The sequence below is a fragment of the Oncorhynchus gorbuscha genome, linkage group LG06 (genome assembly GCF_021184085.1).
Source record: "Oncorhynchus gorbuscha isolate QuinsamMale2020 ecotype Even-year linkage group LG06, OgorEven_v1.0, whole genome shotgun sequence".
Lineage (NCBI taxonomy): Eukaryota > Metazoa > Chordata > Actinopteri > Salmoniformes > Salmonidae > Oncorhynchus > Oncorhynchus gorbuscha.
The window spans coordinates 6512241-6534740 of NC_060178.1; the positions used below are offsets into that span (position 1 = coordinate 6512241).

The window sequence follows — 22500 nt, forward strand, 5'->3', positions numbered from 1 at the left end:
CCTGCATAGTCAGACTACTGCCATACGTAGTCAGCTCTGTCTACCTAGTGCCTTCTACCCACAGACAAACATAATAGCTCTGTCTGCCCTGCATAGTCAGACTACTGCCCTATATAGTCCACAGTAGGCAGACTACTACCCTACATACTCCACAGTAGTCAGACTACTGCCCTATATAGTCAGACTACTGCCCTATATAGTCAGACTACTGCCCTATATAGTCAGACTACTGCCCTATATAGTCCACAGTAGGCAGACTATTGCCCTACATACTCCACAGTAGTCAGACTACTGCCCTATATAGTCAGACTACTGCCCTACATAGTCAGAATACTCCACTACATTGTCAGACTACTGCCCTACATACTCCACAGTAGGCACACTACTGCCCTATATAGTCCACAGTAGTCAGACTACTGCCCTATATAGTCAGACTACTGCCCTACATAGACTGACTACTGCCCTACATAGACTGACTACTGCCCTACATAGTCTGACTACTGCCCTACATAGTCTGACTACTGCCCTACGTAGACTTACTACTGCCCTACATAGTCAGACTACTGCCCTATATAGTCCACAGTAGGCAGACTACTACCCTACATACTCCACAGTAGTCAGACTACTGCCCTATATAGTCATACTACTGCCCTATATAGTCCACAGTAGGCAGACTATTGCCCTACATACTCCACAGTAGTCAGACTACTGCCCTATATAGTCAGACTACTGCCCTACATAGTCAGAATACTCCACTACATTGTCAGACTACTGCCCCACATACTCCACAGTAGGGCACTACTGCCCTATATAGTCCACAGTAGTCAGACTACTGCCCTATATAGTCAGACTACTGCCCTACATAGACTGACTACTGCCCTACGTAGACTGACTACTGCCCTACATAGACTGACTACTGCCCTACATAGTCTGACTACTGCCCTACATAGTCTGACTACTGCCCTACATAGTCTGACTACTGCCCTATATAGTCAGACTACTGCCCTACATAGTCAGACTACTGCCCCATATAGTCCACAGTAGTCAGACTACTGCCCTACATAGTCCACAGTAGTCAGACTACTGCCCTACATAGTCCACAGTAGTCAGACTACTGCCCTACATAGTCAGGCTACTGCCCTATATAGTCCACAGTAGTCAGGCTACTGCCCTATATAGTCCACAGTAGACAGACTACTGCCCCATATAGTCCACAGTAGTCAGACTACTGCTCTACATAGTCAGGCTACTGCCCTATATAGTCCACAGTAGTCAGACTACTGCCCTATATAGTCCACAGTAGTCAGACTACTGCCCTATATAGTCAGACTACTGCCCTACATAGTCAGACTACTGCCCTATATAGTCCACAGTAGTCAGACTACTGCCCTACATAGTCCACAGTAGTCAGACTACTGCCCTATATAGTCCACAGTAGTCAGACTACTGCCCCATATAGTCCACAGTAGTCAGACTACTGCCCTATATAGTCCACAGTAGTCAGACTACTGCCCCATATAGTCCACAGTAGTCAGGCTACTGCCCTACATATTCCACAGTAGTCAGACTACTGCCCTATATAGTCAGACTACTGCCCTATATAGTCCACAGTAGTCAGGCTACTGCCCTACATAGTCCACAGTAGTCAGACTACTGCCCCATATAGTCCACAGTAGTCAGACTGCCCCATATGTCCACATATAGTCCACAGTAGTCAGACTACTGCCCCATATAGTCCACAGTAGTCAGACTACTGCCCTATATAGTCCACAGTAGTCAGACTACTGCCCCATATAGTCCACAGTAGTCAGACTACTGCCCTACATAGTCCACAGTAGTCAGACTACTGCCCCATATAGTCCACAGTAGTCAGACTACTGCCCCATATAGTCCACAGTAGTCAGACTACTGCCCTATATAGTCCACAGTAGTCAGACTACTGCCCTATATAGTCCACAGTAGTCAGACTACTGCCCCATATAGTCCACAGTAGTCAGACTACTGCCCCATATAGTCCACAGTAGTCAGACTACTGCTATATAGTCCACAGTAGTCCACAGTAGTCACAGTAGTCAGGCTACTGCCCTATATAGTCCACAGTAGTCAGACTACTGCCCTATATAGTCCACAGTAGTCAGGCTACTGCCCTATATAGTCCACAGTAGTCAGACTACTGCCCTATATAGTCCACAGTAGTCAGACTACTGCCCTATATAGTCCACAGTAGTCAGGCTACTGCCCCATATAGTCCACAGTAGTCAGACTACTGCCCTATATAGTCCACAGTAGTCAGACTACTGCCCTATATAGTCCACAGTAGTCAGACTACTGCCCCATATAGTCCACAGTAGTCAGACTACTGCCCCATATAGTCCACAGTAGTCAGACTACTGCCCCATATAGTCCACAGTAGTCAGACTACTGCCCCATATAGTCCACAGTAGTCAGACTACTGCCCCATATAGTCCACAGTAGTCAGACTACTGCCCCATATAGTCCACAGTAGTCAGACTACTGCCCCATATAGTCCATATTAGTCCAGAAGAAGAAATATGCTAATTTAGCTGCTTATCTTAATCCAAAGAGACACAAATGCAAACATTGATAGTGACTGTATTTATTGATCTTGGAGTTGAACCAACAACCCTGGTGTTTCTAACACCCAGCTCCAACCCACTATCCCACTTAGACATTGGAACCTCATATCTATGGCCAATTTCTAGGAGGAGAAAAAGTGTTTTAATCAATGTGTCAAGATTCAGCTTTTGATCATGTCTCCTGTCCAGTCTGATTCAGTGTTTGATCATGTGTCTCCTGTCCAGTCTGATTCAGTGTTTGATCATGTCTCCTGTCCTGTCTAATTCAGTGTTTGATCATGTGTCTCCTGTCCAGTCTGATTCAGTTTGATCATGTCTCCTGTCCAGTCTGATTCAGTTTGATCATGTCTCCTGTCCAGTCTGATTCAGTTTGATCATGTGTCTCCTGTCCAGTCTGATTCAGTTTGATCATGTGTCTCCTGTCCTGTCTGATTCAGTTTGATCATGTGTCTCCTGTCCTGTCTGATTCAGTTTGATCATGTCTCATGTCCTGTCTGATTCAGTTTGATCATGTGTCCTGTCTTCTCCAGGCGTGTATAGATGAGAATGCAGAGATGGTCCAGTTCCTGGTGGAGAGTGGGAGTGATGTGAACCGGGGGGACAACGAGGGATGGACTCCCCTCCACGCTTCTGCCTCCTGTGGGTTCATACAAATCACCAAGTGGGTCCTCTCTCTTCTCTAATGTTACGTCATACCTTCTTCGTCCTGGGGACGCTACACAGACGAACATCATACCTGTGTTTCTTCGTCCCAAATGGATGCACATTGTAGATCCTTCCCCTTCCCCCTAGCACTACACCGACGATTCCACTAATCAACTCATCATCAATGTCTTTGATTAGTGAAATCAGATGTGTTCGTATTAGGGCAAAAAAAACGAAACAATGTACACCCATTTGTGTCCTCAGCAACAGGATAAGAAACACTACTGAACTGTACAATACATTGACATAGATGTGATGCTGTGTAATGTTACTATACAATAGTACACCAAAAAGTGTCACTTTGAGTGTGTACTGCAGCCTGCTAGCTGATGGGTGTCTGTTTGTTCTGAATAGCCAACTCCTATGGTCATGGTCTCACACCGTCTGGCAGTAAATAGCATGACCATGAGAGGTAACGTCAGCACTAACACATCTACACAGCTGATGATCATATCTGATGAACTTCAATTCCCGAGCTCGTTCTCTCCGTGTACAAGTACAGCTGTGTGGACTAGGAACCTTTCTGCGTGGACTAGGAACCTTTCTGCGTGGACTAGGAACCTTTCTGCGTGGACTAGGAACCTTTCTGCGTGGACTAGGAACCTTTCTGCGTGGACTAGGAACCTTTCTGCGTGGACTAGGAACCTTTCTGCGTGGACTAGGAACCTTTCTGCGTGGACTAGGAACCTTTCTGCGTGGACTAGGAACCTTTCTGCGTGGACTAGGAACCTTTCTGCGCGTGGACTAGGAACCTTTCTGCGCGTGGACTAGGAACTTTAATGCGCGTGGACTAGGAACCTTTCTGCGCGTGGACTAGGAACCTTTCTGCGCGTGGACTAGGAACCTTTCTGCGCGTGGACTAGGAACCTTTCTGCGCGTGGACTAGGAACTTTTCTGCGCGTGGACTAGGAACCTTTCTGCGCGTGGACTAGGAACCTTTCTGCGCGTGGACTAGGAACCTTTCTGCGCGTGGACTAGGAACCTTTCTGCGCGTGGACTAGGAACCTTTCTGCGCGTGGACTAGGAACCTTTCTGCGCGTGGACTAGGAACCTTTCTGCGCGTGGACTAGGAACCTTTCTGCGCGTGGACTAGGAACCTTTCTGCGCGTGGACTAGGAACCTTTCTGCGCGTGGAGTAGGAACCTTTCTGCGCGTGGACTAGGAACCTTTCTGCGCGTGGACTAGGAACCTTTCTGCGCGTGGACTAGGAACCTTTCTGCGCGTGGACTAGGAACCTTTCTGCGCGTGGACTAGGAACCTTTCTGCGCGTGGACTAGGAACCTTTCTGCGCGTGGACTAGGAACCTTTCTGCGCGTGGACTAGGAACCTTTCTGCGCGTGGACTAGGAACCTTTCTGCGCGTGGGGACCGTTCTGGGCGTGGGGACCGTTCTGTGTGTGGGAACCGTTCTGTGTGTAGGAACCGTTCTGGGTGTAGGAACCTTTTATAATATGTGTGTATGTTGCAGGTACCTGATAGAGCACGGTGCACGTGTGGGGGCGGTGAACAGTGAAGGAGAGCTTCCTCTGGATGTTGCCACTGAGGATGCTATGGAGAGACTGCTAAAGGGAGAGATCAAGAAACAAGGTATGAACTGTTATGTAGGGTCTATGTAGGCTACATTTGAAGAGATCTAGAAACATATGAACTGTTATGTAGTGTCTATGTAGGCTACATTTGAAGAGAGAGATCTAGAAACATGATATGAACTGTTATGTAGTGTCTCTGTAGGCTACATTTGAAGAGAGATCTAGAAACATATGAACTTATGTCGTGTCTATGTAGGCTACATTTGAATTGAGCGATCTAGAAACATAAGAACTGTTATATAGGGTCTATGTAGGCTACATTTGAAGAGAGATCAAGAAACATGATATGAACTGTTATGTAGTGTCTATGTAGGCTACATTTGAAGAGAGATCTAGAAACATATGAACTTATGTAGTGTCTCTGTAGGCTACATTTGAAGAGAGATCTAGAAACATATGAACTGTTATGTAGTGTCTATGTAGGCTAGATTTGAAGAGGGATCAAGAAACATGATATGAACTGTTATGTAGTGTCTATGTAGGCTACATTTGAAGAGAGAGGTCTAGAAACATGATATGAACTGTTATGTAGTGTCTCTGTAGGCTACATTGGAAGAGGGATTTAGAAACATGATATGAACTGTTATGTAGTGTCTATGTAGGCTACATTTGAAGAGATCTAGAAACATATGAACTTATGTCGTGTCTATGTAGGCTACATTTGAATTGAGCGATCTAGAAGCAGGGTAACTGAATTGTTATGTAGTGTCTATGTAGGCTACATTTGAATTGAGCGATCTAGAAGCAGGGTAACTATGAATTGTTATGTAGTGTCTATGTAGGCTACATCTAGAAGCAGGGTAACTATGAATTGTTATGTAGTGTCTATGTAGGCTACATCTAGAAGCAGGGTAACTATGAATTGTTATGTAGTGTCTATGTAGGCTACATTTTAGAAGCAGGGTAACTATGAATTGTTATGTAGTGTCTATGTAGGCTACATCTAGAAACAGGGTAACTATGAATTGTTATATAGTGTGTATGTAGGCTACATTTTAGAAGCAGGTTAACTATGAATTGTTATGTAATGTCTATGTAGGCTACATCTAGAAGCAGGGTAACTATGAATTATGTATTGTCTATGTAGGCTACATTTTAGAAGCAGGGTAACTATGAATTTTTATGTAGTGTCTATGTAGGCTACATTTTAGAAGCAGGGTAAGTATGAATTTTTATGTAGTCTGCGCATTACATAACGTGGCTGCTGGACTGAGTAAAACGTGTGGTAAATGAGGTTCACCATCTGTTTTTTTAGGTTATCAGGGAATTGTTATGTAGCCATGTCAACAGTCCTCGGAGAAGCACAGTACACACGTTCTCTCTTCCTCCAAAACACAATAACACCTGCTATTGAATTCCATGTTCTTGTGATATTGTGACGTAACAAAATCTCATTAGTGCTGCTCCTACTGCAACTGCTGTATTTTAAGTCATGGTTAGAATGACTACACCCTTTTTAAGATTCTGAAACACAATCAGAAACGGGCATAATAGGAATAATAATGATATATGACAGGAAAATGGGACACTGTGAAGTCCATGGAGAACAAGAGCACCTCCTCCCAGCTGCCCACTGCACTGAGGCGAGGTAAATCCATGATTATCGAAAACTTCAACAAGCATTTCTCAACGGCTGGCCATGCCTTCCGCCTGGCTACTCCAACCTCGGCCAACAGCCCCCCCCCCCCCCCGCAGCTACTCGCCCAAGCCTCTCCAGGTTCTCCTTTACCCAAATCCAGATAGCAGATGTTCTGAAAGAGCTGCAAAACCTGGACCCGTACAAATCAGCTGGGCTTGACAATCTGGACCCTCTATTTCTGAAACTATCCGCCGCCATTGTCGCAACCCCTATTACCAGCCTGTTCAACCTCTCTTTCATATCGTCTGAGATCCCCAAGGATTGGAAAGCTGCCGCAGTCATCCCCCTCTTCAAAGGGGGAGACACCCTGGACCCAAACTGTTACAGACCTATATCCATCCTGCCCTGCCTATCTAAGGTCTTCGAAACCCAAGTCAACAAACAGCTCACTGACCATCTCGAATCCCACCGTACCTTCTCCGCCGTGCAATCTGGTTTCCGAGCCGGTCACGGGTGCACCTCAGCCACGCTCAAGGTACTAAACGATATCATAACCGCCATCGATAAAAGACAGTACTGTGCAGCCGTCTTCATCGACCTTGCCAAGGCTTTCGACTCGGTCAATCACCATATTCTTATCGGCAGACTCAGTAGCCTCGGTTTTTCGGATGACTGCCTTGCCTGGTTCACCAATTACTTCGCAGACAGAGTTCAGTGTGTCAAATCGGAGGGCATGCTGCCCGGTCCTCTGGAAGTCTCTATGGGGGTGCCACAGGGTTCAATCCTCGGGCCGACTCTTTTTTTCTGTGTATATCAATGATGTTGCGCTTGCTTCGGGCGATTCCCTGATCCACCTCTACGCAGACGACACCATTCTATATACTTCCGGCCCCTCCTTGTACACTGTGCTATCTAACCTCCAAACGAGCTTCAATGCCATACAACACTCCTTCCGTGGCCTCCAACTGCTCTTAAACGCTAGTAAAACCAAATGCATGCTTTTCAACCGATCACTGCCTGCACCCGCACGCCTGACCAGCATCACCACACTGGATGGTTCCAACCTTGAATATGTGGACATCTATAAGTACCTAGGTGTCTGGCTAGACTGCAAACTCTCCTTCCAGACTCATATCAAACATCTCCAATCGAAAATCAAATCAAGAGTCGACTTTCTATTCCGCAACAAAGCCTCCTTCACTCACGCCGCCAAACTTACCCTAGTAAAACTGACTATCCTACCGACCCTCGACTTCGGCGATGTCATCTACAAAATGGCTTCCAACACTCTACTCAGCAAACTGGATGCAGTTTATCACAGTGCCATCCGTTTTGTCACTAAAGCACCTTATACCACCCACCACTGAGACTTGTATGCTCTAGTCGGCTGGCCCTCGCTACATATTCGTCGCCAGACCCATTGGCTCCAGGTCATCTACAAGTCCATGCTAGGTAAAGCTCCGCCTTATCTCAGTTCACTGGTCACGATGGCAACACCCATCCGTAGCACGCGCTCCAGCAGGTGTATCTCACTGATCATCCCTAAAGCCAACACCTCATTTATCGGCAGACTCAGTAGCCTCGGTTTTTCGGATGACTGCCTTGCCTGGTTCACCTTCTGTAGCTCAGTTGGTAGAGCATGGCGCTTGTAACGCCAGGGTAGTGGGTTCAATCCCCGGGACCACCCATACGTAGAATGTATGCACACATGACTGTAAGTCGCTTTGGATAAAAGCGTCTGCTAAATGGCATATATTATTATTATTATTATTATTATTTGGCCGCCTTTCGTTCCAGTTCTCTGCTGCCTGTAACTGGAACGAATTGCAAAAATCGCTGAAGTTGGAGACTTTTATCTCCCTCACCAACTTCAAACATCTGCTATCTGAGCAGCTAACCGATCGCTGCAGCTGTACATATGAGCTCTATTGGTAAATAGCCCACCCATTTTTACCATCCTCATTCCCATACTGTTTTTATTTATTTACTTTTCTGCTCTTTTGCACACCAATATCTCTACCTGTACATGACCATCTGATCATTTATCACTCCAGTGTTAATCTGCAAAATTGTAATTATTTGCCAACCTCCTCATGCCTTTTGCTCACAATGTATATAGACTCTTTTTTTTTCCTACTGTGTTATTGAATTGATAATTGTTTACTCCATGTGTAACTCTGTGTTGTCTGCTCAAACTGCTATGCTTTATCTTGGCCAGGTCGCAGTTGTGAATGAGAACTTGTTCTCAACTAGCCTACCTGGTTAAATAAAGGTGAAATAAATCAAATTAAAAAAAATATATATATATGTATTTAAAAAACATGTAATATTAGGCTTTTAGATGTATTATGTTGACAAATTGTCAGTGTTGATAATCAAAGGCGAAAGCTGGGGGATTACTACTGTTTTTTTACAAGGTGACAAGTTCTGATTTAACCATCATCAAATAATCTTTAAAAGCTATCGGTTTCTGTTAAATAACATTTTTAGACCGACTCACCAACAGAGAATACACAGATTATTACTTTCCCTCTCTCAATGTAGCCTTTATTTAAACTCCCCTCTGTGTGTCCCTAACTATGTCCGTCTCTCTCTGTCCCCAGGGGTGGATGTAGATCTGGCGAGGAGGGAAGAGGAGCGGGTGATGCTGGCGGATGCCAACGCGGTGCTGGCAGGAAGTGGCGTGCTGACACCTCACCCCAACACCAATGCCACAGCGCTGCACGTGGCCGCGGCCAAGGGCTACATAGAGGTCATGAAGTGAGTCGGGTGCTAGTCGGCGAGTCAGGTGCTAGTCAGGTGCTAGTCAGGTGCTAGACGGGTGCTAGCCGGCGAGTCAGGTGCTAGTCAGGTGGTAGTCGGGTGCTAGATGGCAAGTCAGGTGCTAGTCAGGTGCAGGTGCTAGTCAGGTGCTAGACGGCGAGTCAGGTGCTAGCGAGTCAGGTGCTAGTCAGGTGCTAGTCAGGTGCTAGACGGCAAGTCAGGTGCTAGTCAGGTGCAAGTCAGGTGCTAGTCAGGTGCTAGACGACAAGTCAGGTGCTAGCCGGCGAGTCAGGTGCGAGTCAGGTGCTAGACGGCAAGTCAGGTGCTAGTCGGCGAGTCAGGTGCTAGTCGGCGAGTCAGGTGCTAGTCGGGTGCTAGACGGCGAGTCGGGTGCTAGACGGCGAGTCAGGTGCTAGACGGCGAGTCAGGTGCTAGATGGCGAGTCAGGTGCTAGACGGCGAGTCAGGTGCGAGTCAGGTGCTAGACGGCAAGTCAGGTGCTAGTCGGGAGTCAGGTGCTAGTCGGGTGCTAGTCGGCGAGTCAGGTGCTAGTCGGCGAGTCAGGTGCTAGTCAGGTGCTAGTCAGGTGCTAGACGGCGAGTCAGGTGCTAGACGGCGAGTCAGGTGCTAGACGGCGAGTCAGGTGCTAGCCGGCGAGTCAGGTGCGAGTCAGGTGCTAGTCGGCGAGTCAGGTGCTAGTCAGGTGCTAGACGGCAAGTCAGGTGCTAGCCGGCGAGTCAGGTGCTAGACGGCGAGTCAGGTGCTAGACGGCGAGTCAGGTGCTAGTCGGCGAGTCAGGTGCTAGTCGGGTGCTAGACGGCGAGTCAGGTGCTAGACGGCGAGTCAGGTGCTAGACGGCGAGTCAGGTGCTAGTCAGGTGCTCGTCGGGTGCTAGACGGCGAGTCAGGTGCTAGTCAGGTGCTAGACGGCGAGTCAGGTGCTAGACGGCGAGTCAGGTGCTAGTGGTGCTAGAGTCAGGTGCTAGACGGCGAGTCAGGTGCTGCGAGTCAGGTGCTAGTCAGGTGCTAGACGGCGAGTCAGGTGCTAGTCAGGTGCTAGAGTCAGGTGCTAGTCAGGTGCTAGACGGCGAGTCAGGTGCTAGTCAGGTGCTAGACGGCGAGTCAGGTGCTAGTCAGGTGCTAGACGGCGAGTCAGGTGCTAGTCAGGTGCTAGACGGCGAGTCAGGTGCTAGTCAGGTGCTAGTCAGGGGCTAGATGGCAAGTCAGGTGCTAGTCAGGTGCTAGTCAGGTGCTCGTCGGGTGCTTGACGGCGAGTCAGGTGCTAGTCAGGTGCTAGACGGCGAGTCAGGTGCTAGTCGGCGAGTCAGGTGCTAGTCAGGTGCTAGTCAGGTGCTAGACAGCGAGTCAGGTGCTAGTCAGGTGCTAGACGGCGAGTCAGGTGCTAGTCAGGTGTGCGAGTCAGGTGCTAGTCAGGTGCTAGTCAGGTGCTAGACGGCGAGTCAGGTGCTAGTCAGGTGCTAGTCAGGTGCTAGTCAGGTGCTAGTCAGGTGCTAGACGGCGAGTCAGGTGCTAGTCAGGTGCTAGTCAGGTGCTAGTCAGGTGCTAGTCAGGTGCTAGTCAGGTGCTAGTCAGGTGCTAGTCAGGTGCTAGTCAGGTGCTAGTCAGGTGCTAGTCAGGTGCTAGTCAGGTGCTAGTCAGGTGCTAGTCAGGTGCTAGTCAGGTGCTAGTCAGGTGCTAGTCGGCGAGTCAGGTGCTAGTCGGCGAGTCAGGTGCTAGTCGGCGAGTCAGGTGCTAGTCGGCGAGTCAGGTGCTAGTCGGCGAGTCAGGTGCTAGTCGGCGAGTCAGGTGCTAGTCGGGTGCTAGTCAGGTGCTAGTCGGGTGCTAGTCGGGTGCTAGTCGGGTGCTAGTCGGGTGCTAGTCGGGTGCTAGTCGGGTGCTAGTCGGGTGCGAGTCAGGTGCTAGTCGGCGAGTCAGGTGCTGCGAGTCAGGTGCTAGACTGCGATTTGTTTTAGAGAGTGCTCATTTGTTTAGAGAGTGCTCATTTGTTTTAGAGAGTGCTCATTTGTTTTAGAGACTGCTCATTTGTTTAGAGAGTGCTCATTTGTTGTAGAGTGCTCATTTGTTTTAGAGAGTGCTCATTTGTTGTAGAGAGTGCTCATTTGTTGTAGAGAGTGCTCATTTGTTTTAGAGAGTGCTCATTTTAGACAACACCATTGCTCCTAAAGTGCAAAAGCGTTCTGATCTGGGACACGGCCAGAGATAATAACCTGACCTGCTGAACTGCTGCCACTGTGTTTTTGGTGTATCTAGTTTTGTACCACAGTAGACCAGCAAACAGCTGCTGTTAGTCACCCTCCTGTCCTGTTGTCCTCATGTCCTGTTGTCCTCCTTTCCTGTTGTCCTCCCGTCCTGTTGTCCTCCCGTCCTGTTGTCCTGTTGTCCTCATGTCCTGTTGTCCTCATGTCCTGTTGTCCTCCCGTCCTGTTGTCCTCCCGTCCTGTTGTCCTCCCGTCCTGTTGTCCTCCCGTCCTGTTGTCCTCCCGTCCTGTTGTCCTGTTGTCCTCATGTCCTGTTGTCCTCTTGTCCTCCCATCCTCGTGTCCTCTTGTCCTCCCATCCTTGTGTCATCCTGTCCTGTTGTCCGCATGTCCTGTTGTCCTCGTGTCCTCTTGTCCTCCCATCATCGTGTGGTTCTTGTCCTCCCATCCTCCCGTGTCCTCCCATCCTCGTGTCCTCCCATCCTCGTGTCCTCCCATCCTTGTGTCCTCCCATCCTCGTGTCCTCCCGTCCTCGTGTCCTCCCGTCCTCGTGTCCTCTTGTCCTCGTGTCCTCTTGTCCTCCCATCCTCGTGTCCTCTTGTCCTCCCATCCTCGTGTCCTCTTGTCCTCCCATCCTCGTGTCTTCTTGTCCTCTTGTACTCCCGTCCTCGTGTGGTTCTTGTCCTCCCATCCTTGTGTCTTCTTCTCCTCCCATCCTCGCGTCCTTTGTTCTCCCATCCTCGTGTCCTACCATCCTGTTGTTCTGTTGTCCTCGTGTCTTCTTGTCCTCCCATCCTCGTGTCTTCTTGTCCTCCCATCCTCGTGTCCTCTTGTCCTCCCGTCCTCGTGTGGTTCTTGTCCTCCCGTCCTCGTGTGGTTCTTGTCCTCCCGTCCTCGTGTGGTTCTTGTCCTCCCGTCCTCGTGTGGTTCTTGTCCTCCCGTCCTGTTGTCCTCCCATCCTCGTGTCCTCCCGTCCTCGTGTCTTCTTGTCCTCCCATCCTCATGTCTTCTTGTCCTCCCGTCCTCGTGTCCTCCCATCCTCGTGTCCTCCCGTCCTGTTGTCCTCCCATCCTCGTGTCCTCCCGTCCTCGTGTCTTCTTGTCCTCCCATCCTCATGTCTTCTTGTCCTCCCATCCTCGTGTCTTCTTGTCCTCCCATCCTCATGTCCTCGTGTCCTCGTGTCCTCCCATCCTCGTGTCCTCCCATCCTCGTGTCCTCCCGTCCTGTTGTCCTCCCATCCTCGTGTTTCCTCTCTATCACCTCTATCTATTCAACCCCCCCACAGGGTCCTGCTCCAGTGTGGTCTGGATTTGGACAGTGGTGATGTGGATGGCTGGACAGCCCTGCATGCTGCTGCTCACTGGGGACAGCAGGAGGTGTGTTCTCTGCTGGCTGACAACCTGTGTGACATGGCTGCACTCAACAACGTGGTGAGTTGGAGATGAGACACACACACTGATGTACTCTCACACACACACACACACACACACACACTGATGTACTCTCACACACACACACACACACACACACACACACACACACACACACACACACACACACACACACACACACACACACACACACACACACACACACACACACTGATGTATACACACACACACACACACACACACACACACACACACACACACACACACACACACACACACACACACACACACACACACATGTACACACACACACACACACACACACACACACACACACACACACACACACTGATGTACACACACACACACACACACACACACACACACACACACACACACACACACACACACACACACACACACACACACACACACACACACACACACACACACACACAGAGAGAGAGAGAAGCTCAGTAAGTAACACCTCTACTACATTCTGACTCAACAGGCATTGATAATGTCAACATCTCACATGGCACCCTATTCCCTGTATAGTGCAAAAAAGTAGTGCACTATATAGGGAATAGTGTGCCATTTGGGACACACTATGTTAAATGACATGTATTACAGTGAATGTGTGTCCTTGTTCCAGGGACAAACCCCTATAGAGGTAGCAGATGACACCCTAGTGGACACTCTGGAGCAGCTGACTAAGAAACAGAACGCTGTGAGTCTCTGTTTATGTCCCAAATGCCACCCTATTCCCTATATGGGGCTCTACCTCTATCTCTGAGTGACCTTATATAGCTAGAGTACATGATCTCTCTCTGTCTCTCGCTTTCTCTCTGTCTCTCGCTTTCTCTCTCTCTGCTCTCTCTCTCTCTCACTCACTTTCTCTCTCTGTCTCTCTCTGTTTCTCTGTTTCTCTGTCTGTCTGTCTGTCTGTCTGTCTGTCTGTCTGTCTGTCTGTCTGTCTGTCTGTCTGTCTGTCTGTCTGTCTGTCTGTCTGTCTGTCTGTCTGTCTGTCTGTCTGTCTGTCTCTCTGTCTCTCTGTCTCTCTGTCTCTCTGTCTCTCTGTCTCTCTGTCTCTGTCTCTCTCAGCGTGCCACTGGTTGAATTCTTTCCCTATTTATGTCTCTATACAAACATTGTGTTGACTTTTGACCTTTACTGTGTCTTCATTGTCCTGTCCTACTGAAGTGTGTTGTGTTCTGTGGTTCATTGAAATATATTACAGTACCAGTCAAAACTAAGAAACAACACATATGGAATCATGTAGTAACCAAAAACGTGCAAAAAAAACAAAATATATTTTAGATTCTTCAAAGTAGCCACCCTTTGCCTTGATGACAGCTTTTCACACTCTTGGCATTCTCTCAACCAGCTTCACCTGGAATGCTTTTCCAACAGTCTTTAAGGAGTTCCCACATGATGAGCACTTGTTGGCTGCTTTTCCTTCACTCTGTGGTCCAACTCATCCCAAACCATCTGAATTTGGTTGAGGTCAGGTGATTGTGGAGACCAGGTCATCTGATGCAGCCCCATCACTCTCCTTCTTGGTCAAATAGCCCTTACACAGCCTGGAGGTGTGTTGGGTCATTGTCCTGTTGAAAAACACATGATATTCCCACCAAGCACAAACCAGATGGGATGACGTACCGCTGCAGAATGCTGTGGTAGCCATGCTGGTTAAGTGTGTCTTGAATTTTAAATAAATCACAGACAGTTTCACCAGTAAAGCACGCCCACACCATAACACAATCTCCTCCATGCTTCACGATGGGAACCACACATGTGGAGATCGTCCATTCACCTACTCTGCTTCTCACAAAGACATGGCGGTTGGAACCAAAAATAATTTCTTCGTTTTTTTTTACCTCACTGTATATATATATATATATACTTAAATATATACTTAAATATATATATATATATATATATATATATATATATATATATATATATATATATATATATACACAATACCAGTCAAAATATAGGACACACCTACTAATTTCAGGGTTGTCTTTATGTTTACTATTTTCTACATTGTAGAATAATAGTGAAGACATCAAAACTATGAAATAGCACATATGGAATCATGTAGTAACCAAAAAACTGTTAAACAAATCAAAATATATTTCATATTTGAGATTCTTCAAAATAGCCTTCCTTTGCCTTGATGACAGCTTTGCACACTCTTGGCATTCTCGCAACCAGCTTCATAAGGCACCTGGAATGCATTTCAATTATCAGGTGTGCCTTGTTAAAATGTTAATTTGTGGAATTTCTTTCCTTCTTAATGCGTTTGAGGCAATCAGTTGTGTTGTGACAAGGTAGGTGTGATATACAGAAGATGGCTCTATTTGGTAAAATACCAAGTCCATATTATGGCAAGAACAGCTCAAATAAGCAAAGAGGCACAACAGTCCATCATTACTTTAAGACATGAAGGTCAGTCAATAGGGAACATTTCAAGAACTTTGAACGTTTGTTCAAGTGCAGTAGCAAAAACCATCAAGTGTTATGATGAAACTGGCTCTCTTGAGGACCGCCACAGAAAGGAAGACCCAGAGTTACCTCTGCTGCAGAGGATAAGTTCATTAGAGTTAACTGTCTCTCTTGAGGACCGCGACAGAAAGGAAGACCCAGAGTTACCTCTGCTGCAGAGGATAAGTTCATTAGAGTTACCTGCTTCAGAAATTGCAGCCCAAATACATGCTTCACAGAGTCCAAGTAACAGACACATCTCAACATCAACGGTCCAAAGGAGACTGTGTGAATCAGGCCTTCATGGTCAAATTGCTGCAAAGAAACCACTACTAAAGGACACCAATAATAATTGATTTGCTTGGTATAAAAAACACGAGTAATGGACATTAGACCGGTGGAAATCTGTCCTTTGGTCTGATGAATCCAAATGTGAGATTTTTGGTTCCTTTCCCCTTTTCTCTTCCCCCTCCTCATGATGACCAGTCTATCATTTTAATGGTACGTTTATTTGAACAGGGAGAGACAGAATAACAACAATGTTATAAATTGATTTGCATTTTAATGAGGGAAATAAGTATTTGACCCCTCTGCAAAACATGACTTAGTACTTGTTGGCAAAACCCTTGTTGGAGGTCACAGAGGTCAGATGTTTCTTGTTGTTGGCCACCAGGTTTGCACACATCTCAGGAGGGATTTTGTCCCACTCCTCTTTGCAGATCTTCTCCAAGTCATTAAGGTTTCGAGGCTGATGTTTGGCAACTTGAACCTTCAGCTCCCTCCACAGATTTTCTATGGGATTAAGGTCTGAAGACTGGCTAGGCCACTCCAGCACCTTAATGTGCTTCTTCTTGAGCCACTCCTTTGTTGCCTTGGCTGTGTGTTTTGGGTCATTGTCATGCAGGACTACCCATCCACGACCCATTTTCAATGCCCTGGCTGAGGGAAGGAGGTTCTCACCCAAGATTTGACGGCACAAGGCCCCGTCCATCATTCCTTTGATACAGTGAAGTTGTCCTGTCTCCTTAACAAAAAACACCCCCAAAGCATAATGTTTCCATCTCCATGTTTGATGGTGGGGATGGTGATCTTGGGGTCATAGGCAGCATTCCTCCTCCTCCAAACACGGCGAGTTGAGTTGATGCCAAAGAGCTCCATTTTGGTGTCATCTGACCACAACACTTTCACCCAGTTGTCCTCTGAATCATTCAGATGTTCATTGGCAAACTGCAGACGGGCATGTATATGTGCTTTCTTGAGCAGGGGGACCTTGCAGGCGCTGCAGGATTTCAGTCCTTCACGGCATAGTGTGTTACCAATTGTTTTCTTGGTGACTATGGTCCCAGCTGCCTTGAGGTCATTGACAAGATCCTTCCGTGTAGTTCTGGGCTGATTCCTCACCGTTCTCATGATCATTGCAACTCCACGAGGTGAGCTCTTGCATGGAGCCCCAGGCCGAGGGAGATTGACAGTTCTTTTGTGTTTCTTCCATTTGCGAATAATCTCACCAACTGTTGTCACCTTCTCACCAAGCTGCTTGTCGATGGTCTTGTAGCCCATTCCAGCCTTGTGTAGGTCTACAATCTTGTCCCTGACATCCTTGGAAAGCTCTTTGGTCTTGGCCATGGAGGAGAGTTTGGAATCTAATTGCTTGCTTCTGTGGACAGGTGTCTTTTATACAGGTAACAAACTGAGATTAGGAGCACTCCCTTTAAGAGTGTGCTCCTAATCTCAGCTCGTTACCTGTGTAAAAGACACCTGGGAGCCAGAAATCTTTCTGATTGAAAGGGGGTCAAATCCCTATTTCCCTAATTTAAAATTCAAATCAATTTATAACATTTTTGACATGCGTTTTTCACAATGTGATTTTCTGGATTTTTTTTCTCATTTTGTCTGTAATAGTTGAAGTGTACCTATGATGAAAATAACAGACCTCATCTTTTTTAAGTGAGAGAACTTGCACAATTGGTGGCTGACTAAATACTTTTTTGCCCCACGGTACATGTATATATATAAATATATATAAATAGTTTATCAATGTATATATCTCTGTATAGCTCCTCCTGTGTATTTACTCTGTGTCTCTCTGTCTGTCTCCTGTAGTTGCGTACAGAGAAAGCCAAGCTGTCCCAGCCTCCGGTCATTGAAACCAGTCCTTCTATCAATATGGCACCAGTTAGACCACGCAGGTCAGTGCCCCAGCATGTCTCATACTGACCCGTCTCTGTGACTGACCCGTCTCTGTTACTGCCTGACCCGTCTCTGTTACTGCCTGACCCATCTCTGTGACTGACCCGTCTCTGTGACTGACCCGTCTCTGTGACTGACCCGTCTCTTTGAATGACCCGTCTCTTTTAATGACCCGTCTCTGTGACTGACTCGTCTCTGTGACTGACCGTCTCTGTTACTGACCCGTCTCTGTTACTGACCCGTCTCTGTGACTGACCCGTCTCTTTTAATGACCCGTCTCTGTGACTGACCCGTCTCTGTGACTGACCCGTCTCTGTGACTGACCCGTCTCTGTGACTGACCCGTCTCTTTTAATGACCCGTCTCTGTGACTGACCCGGCTCTGTTACTGACCCATATCTTACTGACTGACCCGTCTCTTTTAATGACAGGTCTCTGTTACTGACCCGTCTCTGTTAATGACCCGTCTCTGTTACTGACCCGTCTCTGTTACTGACCCGTCTCTGTTACTGACCCGTCTCTGTTACTGACCCGTCTCTGTTAATGACCCGTCTCTGTTAATGACCCTTCTCTGTTACTGACCCTTCTCTGTTACTGACCCGTCTCTGTTACTGACCCGTCTCTGTTACTGCCTGACCCGTCTCTGTTACTGCCTGACCCGTCTCTGTTACTGCCTGACCCATCTCTGTGACTGACCCGTCTCTGTGACTGACCCGTCTCTGTGACTGACCCGTCTCTGTGACTGACCCGTCTCTGTTACTGCCTGACCCGTCTCTGTGACTGACCCGTCTGTTACTGACCCGTCTCTGTTACTGCCTGACCCATCTCTGTGACTGACCCGTCTCTGTTACTGACCCGTCTCTGTTACTGACCCGTCTCTTACTGACCCGTCTCTTACTGACCCGTCTCTTACTGACCCGTCTCTTACTGACCCGTCTCTTACTGACCCGTCTTGACTGACCCGTCTCTGTGACTGACCCGTCTCTGTGACTGACCCGTCTCTGTTACTGACCCGTCTCTTACTGACTGACCCGTCTCTTACTGACTGACCCGTCTCTTTTAATGACCCGTCTCTGTTACTGACCCGTCTCTGTGACTGACCCGTCTCTGTGACTGACCCGTCTCTGTGACTGACCCGTCTCTGTGACTGACCCGTCTCTGTGACTGACCCGTCTCTTTTAATGACCCGTCTCTTTTAATGACAGGTCTCTGTTACTGACCCGTCTCTGTTACTGACCCCCGTCTGTGACTGACCCAAATCTTTTATTTGACCCATCTCTGGTTACTGACCAGATGTTAATGCCCGTCTCTGTTAATGACCTTGTGCTCTCTACTGACCCTTCTCTGTTACTGATAACTCTTTTAATCTAACTGTTACTGACCCGTCTCTGTTACTGAATGACCCATCTCTGAACTGACACAGCATCTGTGAGGTGACACCTTTGACTGACCAACAGTCTCTGATGACTGAACCAGACATAATGTACAACATGACCCATCTCTAATGGCTGACAAATCACTGAATCTGACCCTTTGTTTTGTTACTGCCTGACCCATCTCTGTGACTGACCCGTCTCTGTTACTGACCTGAATCACTGAATCTCTTACTTTGTCTTTTACTGACCTGAATCACTGAATCAGTCCTTTGTTTGACTGGCCTGAATCACTGAATCAGTCCTTTGTGTTTTACTGACCCGCTCTGAATGACTGACCCAGTCCTTTGTGTTTGACCTGGCCTGAATGACTGAACCAGTCCTTTGTGACTGACCCATCACTGAATCTGTCCTTTGTCTCTGTTACTGAATCACTGATACTGAACCACACAGCATTAGGTAGCACACCTTTATACCAACAGCATGATGTAACCTGAACCAGACATAATGTACAACATTACCATCCTAATGGCACAAATCACTGAATCAGCCCTTTGTGTTTTACTGGCCTGAATCACTGAATCAGTCCTTTGTGTTTTACTGGCCTGAATCACTGAATCAGTCCTTTGTGTTTTACTGGCCTGAATCACTGAATCAGTCCTTTGTGTTTTACTGGCCTGAATCACTGAATCAGTCCTTTGTGTTTTACTGGCCTGAATCACTGAATCAGTCCTTTGTGTTTTACTGGCCTGAATCACTGAATCAGTCCTTTGTGTTTTACTGGCCTGAATCACTGAATCAGTCCTTTGTGTTTTACTGGCCTGAATCACTGAATCAGTCCTTTGTGTTTTACTGGCCTGAATCACTGAATCAGTCCTTTGTGTTTTACTGGCCTGAATCACTGAATCAGTCCTTTGTGTTTTACTGGCCTGAATCACTGAATCAGTCCTTTGTGTTTTACTGGCCTGAATCACTGAATCAGTCCTTTGTGTTTTACTGGCCTGAATCACTGAATCAGTCCTTTGTGTTTTACTGGCCTGAATCACTGAATCAGTCCTTTGTGTTTTACTGGCCTGAATCACTGAATCAGTCCTTTGTGTTTTACTGTTTGTATTTCACCAGTGTCAGCTGCCTTGCGAGCTAGTCACTCCATCCTCACACTGCCACAGGAGTGATATGCATGGAGGAGGAGAACCACCCTAGTCACGCCCTCCTCTAGTCACGCCCTCCTCTAGTCCTCTAGTCACGCCCTCCTCTAGTCACGCCCCCCTCTAGTCACGCCCCCCTCTAGTCACGCCCCCCTCTAGTCACGCCCCTCTAGTCACGCCCTCCCCTAGTCACACCCTCCCCTAGTCACGCCCCCTCTAGTCCTCTAGTCACGCCCTCCTCTAGTCATGCCCTCCTCTAGTCACGCTCCCCTCTAGTCCTCTAGTCACGCCCTCCCCTATTCCTCTAGTCACGCCCTCCCCTAGTCACACCCTCCTCTAGTCATGCCCTCCTCTAGTCACGCCCCCCTCTAGTCACGCCCTCCTCTAGTCACGCGCCCCTCTAGTCCTCTAGTCACGCCCTCCCCTAGTCACACCCTCCCCTAGTCACGCCTCTACGCCCCCTCTAGTCACGCCCCCTCTAGTCACGCCCCCTCTAGTCACGCCCTCCTCTAGTCACGCGCCCCTCTAGTCCTCTGGTAACGCCCTCCTCTAGTCACGCCTTCCCCTAGTCACGCCTTCGTCTAGTCACACCCTCCTCTAGTAACGCCCTCCTCTAGTAACGCCCTCCTCTAGTCAAACTCTCCCCTAGTCACGCCCTCCTCTAGTCACGCCCTCCTCTAGTCACGCCCTCCTCTAGTCACGCCCTCCTCTAGTCACACCCTCCTCTAGTCACGCCCTCCTCTAGTCAAACCCTCCCCTAGTCACGCCCTCCTCTAGTCACACCCTCCCCTAGTCAAACCCTCCCCCAGTCACGCCCTCCTCTAGTCAAACCCTCCCCTAGTCACGCCCTCCTCTAGTCAAACCCTCCCCTAGTCAAAATCCCCGAGTCACGCCCTCCTCTAGTCACGCGCCCCTCTAGTCCTCTAGTAACGCCCTCCTCTAGTCAAACCCTCCCCTAGTCACGCCCTCCTCTAGTCACACCCTCCTCTAGTAACGCCCTCCTCTAGTAACGCCCTCCTCTAGTCACGCCCTCCTCTAGTAACGCCCTCCTCTAGTCAAACCCTCCCCTAGTCACGCCCTCCTCTAGTCACACCCTCCCCTAGTCACACCCTCCCCTAGTCACACCCTCCTCTAGTCACGCCCTCCCCTAGTCACACCCTCCCCGAGTCACGCACTCTCTCTAGTCAAACCCTCCCCTAGTCACGCCCTCCTCTAGTCACGCCCTCCTCTAGTCACACCCTCCCCTAGTCACACCCTCCTCTAGTCACACCCTCCTCTAGTCACACCCTCCCCTAGTCACACCCTCCCCTAGTCACGCCCTCCCCTAGTCAAACCCTCCCCTAGTCAAACCCTCCCCTAGTCACGCCCTCCTCTAGTCACACCCTCCCCTAGTCAAACCCTCCCCTAGTCACGCCCTCCTCTAGTCACACCCTCCCCTAGTCACGCCCTCCTCTAGTCACTCCCTCCTCACACTGGGTTGGTTTTCCAGATGTTTGTTGCTATGGCGATGTATGTTTGGAAACCTACATCAAAGAGATATTTTCTGGATTGTTGTTGTTACACATCTGTTAAATGTTGGTCCAGTTTCCAGCCCAGATTCCGACACAGTCGACATCCTGCTTTGTTTTTGCCCACACAAACTCTGGTTTGCTGTACCCTGAGTGATTCGCCCTCACTGATTGTCTCCTGCATGTCTACCTGTCATCCTATCCCCGCCCCCCTGCCTCTCCCCTGCAGGACCTCAATCTCTCGTATGAGCAGCAGAGAGAAGATCTGCCTCCACGAGAGAGAGAAGCACCCTCCCCCTGCCCTGACCAGCAGCCCAGCCGAAGAAGAAGAGGAGGAGGGAGGACAAGGCCAGCCTGGAACGCAGGGACAGGGCCTGCCTGGGACTCAGGAACCGGGCCAGCCTGTGACTCAGGGACAGGGCCAGCCTGGGACTCAGGGACAGGGCCAGCCTGGGACGCAGGGACAGGGCCAGCCTGGAACGCAGGGGACACAGGGACAGGGCAAGGCCTCCAGCAGCTCCAGTTCAGAAGAGGAGGACGACGAATCTGAGAGTGATGCTGAATCAGGTAAGAGACTGAGTTTATTTCCCAAGTGGCCCCCTATTCCCTATATAGTGCACTACTTTTGACCAGGGCCCTATTCCCTATATAGTGCACTACTTTTGACCAGGGCCCTATTCCCTATATAGTGCACTACTTTTGACCAGGGCCCTATTCCCTATATAGTGCACTACTTTTGACCAGGGCCCTATTCCCTATATAGTGCACTACTTTTGACCAGGGCCCTATTCCCTATATAGTGCACTACTTTTGACCAGGGCCCTATTCCCTATATAGTGCACTACTTTTGACCAGGGCCCTATTCCCTATATAGTGCACTACTTTTGACCAGGGCCCTATTCCCTATATAGTGCACTACTTTTGACCAGGGCCCTGAGGGACACTCTGAA

General features: G+C 48.4%; 1 protein-coding gene and 1 long non-coding RNA gene across 7 annotated transcripts in view; both read left to right on the plus strand.

Moving 5' to 3' along the window:
- zmp:0000001167 (protein phosphatase 1 regulatory subunit 12A) overlaps window positions 1-22500 on the plus strand; it is a 76686-nt gene that overhangs the window by 23938 nt on the left and 30248 nt on the right. For all 6 annotated transcript variants that reach the window (XM_046352193.1, XM_046352192.1, XM_046352194.1 and 3 more), the window contains exons 2-8: window positions 3128-3258; window positions 4770-4888; window positions 9073-9229; window positions 12734-12878; window positions 13495-13569; window positions 17436-17521; window positions 21780-22117. In XM_046352193.1, the coding sequence (XP_046208149.1) occupies window positions 3128-3258; window positions 4770-4888; window positions 9073-9229; window positions 12734-12878; window positions 13495-13569; window positions 17436-17521; window positions 21780-22117 (1051 nt within the window). The remainder of the gene's footprint in view (window positions 1-3127; window positions 3259-4769; window positions 4889-9072; window positions 9230-12733; window positions 12879-13494; window positions 13570-17435; window positions 17522-21779; window positions 22118-22500) is intronic.
- LOC124037461 lies at window positions 9798-10633 on the plus strand. The gene is made up of 3 exons (XR_006839192.1): window positions 9798-10187; window positions 10243-10509; window positions 10611-10633. It is a non-coding gene; the product is annotated as an uncharacterized LOC124037461 (long non-coding RNA).